A 9,928-nucleotide genomic window follows, 5' to 3' on the forward strand; every position below is an offset into this window, starting at 1 on the left:
ATCTTTCTTCTATCATTGACAGTCCCTCTAGGTTGTGGGCTGCTTGCCTGTGTTCCTGAGAAGCATCTACGGTACCAGTCTATAGAGTGTGTTTTCTTTAGTGAATTACCGGTATGTTTACCGGTAATAAACTTGCACTGTTTTATGTATATGTTTGATTACATACAGCCTTGTGACAGTTTTCCTGCATGTCATAAGCATTTGAATATAAATTAAAATGTTAAAATCAAATCTGATATTGTTTTACCTTTTATTTGGTGTGTGGAAGGTGTGCGGAAGAGGGGGTAGTCTTATACGGCGAGTATATAACAAACTCTGTATTTTGAGTGGAAATGTTAGGGGGTCGTCTTATACGCCCAGTCGTCTTATACGCCGGCAAATACGGTAACTAGAAAATATATCCTCGGGTGAGGACTAATAAACAAGAAAATTAGAATGCATATTGAATGAGAAAAAGAAAACTACGAATATAACCTGAGAAGCCTAGGCATTTAAGGGATTCAGAACAAGAGAAAGTAATCCAGAGGACACCCTCACAAAGAGAGCACAGACAAAAAAAATGTTTCAAAGAGGGAGTGGTCGGTGAATAGTGAATAATTACAGAAAATGCAAGTAAGTATAAAGGTCAGGATGTCATAAGTTAAGAATTGATAGTGACGAAGTAAGAAAGTGACATTAATTACTTTTTAATGAAATATGACAATTAGAGAAGGTAGCTCAAGAATTAAGGCAAGGTTAGGGAAAAGTTTTTGTTACTGTTTTTGTTTGTTTGTTTTTTAGATAAAGAAGATCAGAAGCTATTTAGAGGTTGAGGAGGAATAACTGAGTGAAAAGAGAAACCAAAGGCTGAAGATATAACATGGTACTGGAAAAAAAAACAGAAGGAATGAGAACAGGAACCCAAATAGAAGCATTAGCCTTAGAAAGGGGGATGACATGGCTGAAAAGAGGTAAGTCTTAAAGGTAGATGGGAAAAAGTTGTGAATGGTCATGACTAATAACTTATGTTGTTTTTTTCCCCTCCATGTAATAGGAAACACAGTCATCTTTGGCAGGTATAGGAAAATTGAGAATAAAAGGTCTGTAATAACCTCTCCTGGAGAACAGAATAGGAAACCACCTAGGAACCGGTAGGAAGTCTGCTAAGCAGTATCGGAGGTCCCATGGAGCATATGGTCTTCCTAAATAGTTACAGGTGTTTTTGGACATCTAAGAGAAGTCAACATTAATAAAACAAAGAGACAAAGCCAATCCCAAGTGTCATAAAATATGGATATTTTATTCCTGTTCTGGGAAATGAAAAAAGAGAAGGATAGAGAATCTATCCTTCACAAACCATTCTAATTTAGCTGACATTAATGTCACCAGTTGGGAATTGATAGTGAGAAAAAGCTAAAGCAAACATATGTTTGCATAACTACATACATATTTTTTCAGATCTTAGTCTCATTAATTGTTCACATATTTAATCTATTTTTTGTTTATAAACACCCTTAAGTCATCAAATGCATCTTAATACTACTACCTCTGCCACTTCACCAATCATTTAATATTGTTTCGATTGTATTTTCTGTTTGTGTTTTAATCACTTACTTGATTGGTCAAACCATACATTAGAAGATGTATGGGATAAATTTGCTTTAAGTTATGCTCTATGCATCACAATTACCCATTACATTTCTTTCATTATCATTTGTAATTGTTTATGTAGACTATTTCAGCTTCTAGTGCTGTACATATCTACATCTTCTGGATGGGACTGTCCATGATCCATGAGCTTGGGGTCAGGCATAAACTGTGTAGCACCTGGTAAAGTATCAAAATGAAAAAAAAATTAGTCATTCATTCAACAATTCATTGTTGGTACTAGGAATACATAAGTGGGGGGAAAAGTTAAAAATCTCCCCCAATATATTTAAATGCCATTTAACAAAGAAAAATCAACCAAAAAAATGCATTCAAGTTGGGTAAAACCGAGAATTAAGTAAAATAAATAATATGTCAGTAAACACTACATAGAAAAATAAAACAGGAGGAGCATATGGAGTGCCTAGGTAATTTGCAATCTTAAATAGGGTGGCCAGGGAAATGTTTCTAGAAAAGTGTAATTGAAGGAGATAAGGGTGTGAGCCTGTAGATATCTTAGGGAAATGACTTATAGGCGGAGAACAGAGCAAGTATAATATACCTGAGGCATGTCTGAGTAACCACAAAATGGCCAATAGGGCTGAAACAGAGGTGGCAAGATGTGGTGATGGTGGGTGCAATGAGAGTGATAAGAGACATGTTCAGAAAACAATGGAATGCTACGACACAAAGGGCCATAATAGGTTTTTCTTTATTTTAAGTGATAAGAAAAGCTACTAGGCAGTTTTGAGCAGAGGAGTGGCATGATATGGTTTTTTTGAAGATCACTCTTAGCTATGGGGAGAAGAGACTATAGGGGGAAAAGGGTGAAAGAAGGGAGACCATTTAGGAAGCTATTTCAGTACACCAGGAGAAAGATGCTATTGGCTTTAATCAGGGCAGTAGCAGTGAAGGTGGCAGAAAGGGACTGGGTTATGGAGAAAGTCCTATGGTAAAATGACAGGATTTCCTAAATGGATTAGTATGTTGTGTGAGAGAGACTGTAACTTAGAAAACTGCAAGAATGGAGTTGACATTTATTGAGATAGGGGGAAATGTGGGAGAAGCATATTTGGGGCAAGGCAAATGAAGTGTTAAGCTTTGGATATGTTAAATGTGAATTAAGTAGTCATCTAAAGATGTAGAGATGTTGACTAAGCAGCTAGCAATGTGAATCTATAGAGTTCAGGAGAGGTCTGGGCTGGTTTATAAATTTCACAATCGTAGCCTAAATGCAGTATGGGACTACATGAGATCATCTAGATCAGTGGTTCTCAACCTTCCTAATGCCACGACCCTTTATGCTGTGGTGACCCCCAACCATAAAATTATTTTCGCTGCTACTTCATAACTGTAATTTTGCTACTGTTATGAATCATAATGTAAATATCTGATATGCAGGATGTATTTTTATTGTTACAAATTGAATATAATTAAAGCATAGTGATTAATCACAAAACAATATGTAATTATATATGTGTTTTCCAATGGTCTTAGGCGACCCCTGAGAAAGGGTCGTTGGACCCCCAAAGGGGTCGCGACCCACTAGTTGAGAACCACTGATCTAGAGCCTCAGAGAAGAGCTCTAAGCATTGAGCCATGTGGATACTCCAATTTTTTGAAGTTAAGAAGATTAGGAAAATATAGCAGAGAAGACTGAAAAGGAACAGCCAGTTAGTGAAGTAAGAAAACCAAGAGCAAGTGGTATCCCAAAGGCCAAGTGAAGAGATCGTTTCAAGGAGGAGGGAGTAATAACCTGTGTTAAAAGCTACTGATGGACTTCATGAGGTGGGACTGAGAATGGATTCCTGGATTTGGCAATGTGTATACCACTGGTGATTTTGATCAGCTGACTGTGTGCCAGGCAGGATGCTATGTTATTTTCATGCATTGTCTCTGAACACCACCAAGAGATAGATGATACATTTATATTTGTTTTACAGGTAGGGAAATTTTAATTTAAAGATGTTAAGAAACTTGATCAATGTCACTCAGCTGATAAGTGGTGGAGTAACGAATGAAGCCAGGTTTACCTGATCCCCAACACAACAAACCCTAGCTCTTCAGTAAATGGAGATTAGAGGAGGAACAATGTCATATAATTATTTTTAGTATTCAATATAATAATGTGCACAAAGTTCTATATATAATACTCTGTGCATGTTAAGTAGGCAAGAGAGAACTACTTTTATATTTTCTTTGTGACATCAGAAAAAAATATTTTTAGAAAGTTTTTATTTTAAATATTTTTTTCAAAATCTGATTGGTTTTTAAATGATTTTACTACATTTTGGAAATACACCTTCCCTCCCCCCAAACATTTAATTTCCAGTTTTATGGTGAAAACAAAGATAAGAAATAGCCGAAACGGGTTTGGCTCAGTGGATAGAGCGTCGGCCTGCGGACTGAAAGGTCCCCGGGTCGATTCCGGTGAAGGGCATGTACCTTGGTTGCGAGCACATCCCCAGTAGGAGGTGTGCAGGAGGCAGCTGATCAATGTTTCTCTCTCATCGATATTTCTAACTCTCTATCTCTCTCCCTTCCTCTCTGTAAAAAATCAATAAAATATATTTTAAAAAAATATAAGAAATAAATGTATATACAATGATTTATTTTACCCCTGTCATTTTAGAAAAATGATATACCTATATGTAACTTCACCAGCAAAAGTATTACAAACACCTAGATCATTAGTAATCACTACCCATGGAACTAATACAGTTTTCCATAGAATGCAGTGCTTAAGTTTAGGGGGTCTGTGTATAGAATTCGTGTGATCTATGAGTTTGGATGGGGGGAATTTATCTTTACTTTCATTAACCTCTGATTAAAAATTGACATTTACTTTAATAATGAATGTAGGAAACCAACCAAAATAATATTAACAGTATCTTAGATTCTGTCACTAATAGAAATCACAGATATTTTCATATCACACTGCAGTTGTAGTTATCTTAAAATATTTACACTTACAACAACTTCAAAACTATGGCGTTTATTAGATATTTTGTTATACATTGTTGGTTAATACATTTAAGGAAGGTAATATATTACTATGTATTTTATTTAATTCATTAAAAAACATATTCTGAGAAGAGGTCCATAGCATACAAAAAACGTTAAGTGGTTCTCTCTGCTCCCTTCCCAAATGTATCTTTATTGCCATCTTGTGGCAGCCTTTGCTCGGTGCCAGTAAAATGTGTACTGGGAAATAGTTTAATCAGGCATATTATAATAAACATATAACAAATATTTTATATAAGTCTGAATGTATCTAATTTGCTTAAAAAATGCCATAAACTGACTAAGTTCTCTAACACTTCTATTTATTTTCTCAATTTATATTCTTGTCCAAAGTCTAGTCAAAGATTCAGCTCACATACATTTGAAAAGCCCCTTTACCTTTAGGTTGCCACTTCTCAAAATTTGTTGACAGGTTTCAAATTTTTAATTTACCTATAGTTTATGTCAGACATTATTAAATAGAGGAATATGCACTGAGAATTCCCTATGGAAGTGATGGTGAACCTATGACACGCCGTGTCAGAGATGACACACAAAAACTCATTTTTTTGTTGATTTTTCTTTGTTAAATGGCATTTAAATATATAAAATAAATATCAAAAATACACCTCTTTGTTTTACTATGGTTGCAAATATCAAAAAATTTCTATATGTGACACGGCACCATAGTTAAGTTAGGGTTTTTCAAAATGCTGATACGCCGAGTTCAAAAGGTTCGCTATCACTGCCCTATGGAGCTTTTCCTATAATCACCTGCTTAGAGGCCTCACCACTGGAGATTTTGAATTATATTCTTAGTTTGAGTGAATTTTAGAAAACAAAACAAAAAGTCAAATAATTGTGATGTGGATCCCTCTGGTTTAGAACCAGTTAGCCTATGTAATTTTATTCCTGCTTTTTAAAAAGATTCATTCTCATTATTTTCTGAGTAATTAAGGCTTATATCTCCTCTCTTATAAATTTCTTCATCCCTTGAACTGATCAAGGGTTCTCTATCCTCCCAAAGGATTAGCCGTCATAAAAGTCATCTTGAATCTTAATCTCCATCATTATAATGTGTTTCTTTGTACTTCCTTATTTTTTATCTCTAATAAGAAACACTTTATGCATAAAATTTTTAGCAGGCTTTAAAAAAAGTGTTAAAACAGGAAAGGAATAAAGATGTTTAAAATTTTAAAACAGCGATGAGTTATTGTCACAAATAGCCATTAGTGATATCTGTTGACTAATAATTTAGTTTACATATCATCTCATTTATATTACACAAAATGGGACAGATCAGTAATAAATTGCTGAGTGAAGTTAAAAGTGTTAGGAATTCTGTTTTTGTTTCTTTTGTATAAAATTGGAATGATATCCAGCATTCAGGTCCTCAGTAATTGGAATACATAAACATACTAGTCACTACAAAATACTTTCTCATACTTTGTTCTAGTCTTCCCATTCTTTTTGCTCTCTCTGCTTCAGTTGGTCTCTTTTCTACTGACCTCTATTTGAGTTCATTACTTCTGTCCTCCCTTGTACAGGGGTGAGCAAAAGTAGGTTTACAGTTGCTAGTATGAAAAAATAATACAATAATTAGCAAGTAATAATAATATAAGAATAAACTGTGTTTTCCACACTCTCAACTGTAAACCCATTTTTGTTCACTCCTGCATTTAGTCAGCTGTGAGGCCCATCCAATGAGTTAATTTCAGGCACTAAATTTTTCACTTCAGGAATATATACTTGATTTTTTAATAGATACCAATTTTTCTGTGAAATTCTCAATCCTTTCATCCATTTTGTTCATTGTGTTTTCTATTTAAGATATTGATCACAGTTACTTTAAAGTCGTTTTCTGCTAACTTCAATATTTAGATCACTTGTGGGTCTGTTATTTTTTTCCTCTTTTGATTGTCAGGTATATCTCCCTGCCTCTTTATATGACTAGTATTTTGTTTGTATGGTGGCTACTGTATCAAAGAACTGGAGAAACTCCACATGGTATTTTCTACCTTTCCCTCTTTTAGGAAGGGTGAAGAGCTTATCATCTCAAGCCAATCACGCATTGAACTGAGCTGTAGTTTTAGTAACCCAGTCAACCTCTGATTCCTCTCTATTCCTCAGGTATGGCACCCCCAAGCTGTATTGAAAGCCTGGGGACTTTCTGTCTCCCTTGCACTAAAAAGCTGTAGCAAATTCAGTTTTGACTTTCAGCGGTTTTGATATTGGCTACTTAGTTTCCTGGTCCATAAAAATACCTGGCAAATATCATAAGGAGGGAAATGTGTTATGTATGCACGGAACACTTCATCCCTCTTAATTAGGAATCAGCAAACTTTTTCTGCAAAGGCCACAGAGTAACTATTTTCGACTTTGTAAACCATAAGGTTTCCAATGCAATCACTCAACTCTGCCATTGCAGTGTGAAAGCAGCCAGATAATACACAAATGAACAAATGTGGCTATGTTTCAACAAAATTTTATTTACGGTCACTGAGATTCGAATTTTAACTTGTCAAGAAAGAGTTTTATTTTGATTTTTTCAACCATTTAAATCATGTAAAAACCATTTATGGCTTGTGAAATGTACAAAAAATAGGTGGTGAGCAATATGTGCTTTAGAGTGACATTAATCCTGTAGATAATGAGAGATTTTACCCTGCTTTCATCAGATTTTAGAGAGGTCAGTGTCACCAAATTTCCAAATTTGTGATTTCCAAAATAACACAATTTTCACCATAAATATATATGGATGATAGGAAAAACAAACAAACAAACTCAAACTCATATCTGAGCTATGAAAATTATATATATATAATATGTTATATATTATATATATTATATAGAGAGTTCACCCAATCTATTCTGTAAGTTGATACATAGTGGCCATGACTAGTTTCCCCAGCTAATTAACATGCTCCAAAATTATGCTCAATGAAAATAAATTTGTTTATTGGCAAATGGCTAATTACAGTAGTCAGATGACAATGATACCTTCTAACACTCATGGAGAGATTAGTATGTGCTTGATATTGTACTTTGTGCTTTACATGCAATATTGCATTTAATTCTCACAACTATGTGAGAAAAACACTATTATGGTCCCCAATTTATGGATGAAGAGACTGAGGTTTGAGGATTTCAGACCCATGTTTTATTCTAAAATTTGTGCTTATAATCACTACTGTTTCTCAGGTCTTAGACCTTTGGAACTGCACATGAAAAGTAGAATGATGGAAATGGTGAATCACAAGGGTCTACTGCATAATCAACTCTGAATGATATGTAATAAGGATGAATGGTATTGGAATATCTCTTTCCTCTACATGTCTCTTTAGAATGCTTTTCATATACCAAGTTACCCATGGAGGCAGGTAAAGGGTTCCAGAATATATAGATGATAGATAGATAGATAGATAGAGATAGATAGATAGATAGATAGATAGACAGATAGATAGATATAAACTGCATACCCCAGTGCCAGCCAATAGAGAAATAAATTCACTTATCTTTCAATCTTTCATTAGTCATTTTCATATACACACATACTTTCATATACACAGATACTTTCATATACACAGATACTTTAAAGGTGTATTTAGTAACTAAAATACTAAGCTATATTGGTTAGGGATGGATTGGTCCCACTGTTAAACTGTGACATGTTTCAACTTCACAAAGATACTCTGGAATTGACAGGCACTTAGAAAATGACCTGATATACTATATACTTGTGGAAATATGATCGACTGTAGATGACTCAGGGAGAGTGTAAGAACTGTACGTCATTTTGATTGAAAAGGAGAGGTGACAGAGGAAAAGTGTAAAACAAATCAGGTTTGTTACTCAGTAACAGCTTTTATAAAGATTAAATGAGAAAGGAAGAGGCTGAAATCAGAAACTAAACTTTGGTTTTAAATTAGCTACTCTGTACACAATGGAAAGATCTTGAACTTTGGTGTCAGGTAGATCTAATCTGTAAACACAACTCTGCTCCTCATAAGCTGTACGATTTTGGGGAAGGTACTTTTAAGTTCCCCGAGTCTCGGTCTCTTCATCATAAACTGATTACAATTACAAATACATCAGAGGTTTTTGTTTTGTTTTGTTTTTGGGTGAGTATTGAATATCACAATATATTTACAGCTCTTTGCACAACAGAGAAGGTACTCAATAAGGGCACCTGAATAATGAAATATTATCATTATTTCCTAATTCTTTACCTTTGAGTTGGTCCTATTTCCTTTGCAGTAAAACAACTTAATGGGTAGTACCATTGACACTGTACAGATAGACAAACCTATGTAAGCTAGTGATTGGTGAATTTATGTGAATACATATTAAAATGCTTTAAACACTCTGTTACCTTCTCATTGATCACAGTAAAACTATTATAGTATTTGCGTAGAAAGTATAATTGTCACTAACTTGTACCACAAAGTACTACTTGTCATTATCTAATACTAGCAAAATTATTAGTATTATAATTGGTGCTATTTTTACAATTTGATGTTGAAAGTTCTCCTGGTATCTAAACTAAATAAAACTGATGGTGGAAGCCAAGACTGCTGATGGGATAAATAACAATAGAAATGGAAAGCTGATATTCCTTCTATGTAGATGTGGCTCATATTTATAGCCTATAAATTGACAGAGTAAGAAAAGTACATTTTACTTCCCCTGATTAAAAAGCTCACATTTATAAAGTGATATTCAATGCTTCACTCATCCAACCTGCCAGTGCTACTCTATACCCCCAGTGAACAGATCTGTATTATGAACTATCTGTCGCAATAAGAATAATCCCAGGTATCTGAATATTTCATACCCTAAAAATATATACAGACTACAGATATGAGAAACAAAAATACGGAAAAACATAAATAAGTTCAAACTAATAATTATATAATCATAAAATTTTTAAAGAAATAATAAAAACAAAATTGAATTATCCAAACAAACCTGAGGTAAATTCTGATTTTGTCTTCATTTCAGATCTGAGTTCTGTTGGCAAACCCACTGAGTGCTTCGGGTCATGAGCTGTTTTTGCAGGTATTTCTATTTCAGCAGAGTTTTCTAGCTGTTTAGCAAAAAGATTTTCCTCATGAGTAAATCATTTTACTAAAAGAATAAAATCCTATCTAATAAAAGAGAAACATGGTAATTGGCATATGACCGCTACCCTTCCCATTGGCTAACCAGCGCAATATGCAAATTAACTGCCAGCCAAGATGGCAGCCGGCAGCCAGGCAGCTTGAAACTAACATGAGGCTTGCTTGCTTCAGTGATGGAG

General features: G+C 34.5%; 1 protein-coding gene across 3 annotated transcripts in view; it reads right to left on the reverse strand.

The window, feature by feature from the left end:
• Positions 1-1,258: 1,258 nt before the first annotated feature.
• The window catches only part of APOOL (apolipoprotein O-like), a 123,967-nt gene continuing 115,297 nt past the window's right edge, over positions 1,259-9,928 (reverse strand). For all 3 annotated transcript variants that reach the window (XM_006755198.2, XM_015558412.1, XM_015558411.1), the window contains exons 8-9: positions 9,598-9,715; positions 1,259-1,806 (exon numbers count right to left, since the gene is read on the reverse strand). In XM_006755198.2, the coding sequence (XP_006755261.1) occupies positions 1,718-1,806; positions 9,598-9,715 (207 nt within the window). In that variant the 3' untranslated portion in view covers positions 1,259-1,717. The remainder of the gene's footprint in view (positions 1,807-9,597; positions 9,716-9,928) is intronic.

The sequence above is a fragment of the Myotis davidii genome, unplaced genomic scaffold (genome assembly GCF_000327345.1).
Source record: "Myotis davidii unplaced genomic scaffold, ASM32734v1 scaffold652, whole genome shotgun sequence".
NCBI classification, from domain to species: domain Eukaryota; kingdom Metazoa; phylum Chordata; class Mammalia; order Chiroptera; family Vespertilionidae; genus Myotis; species Myotis davidii.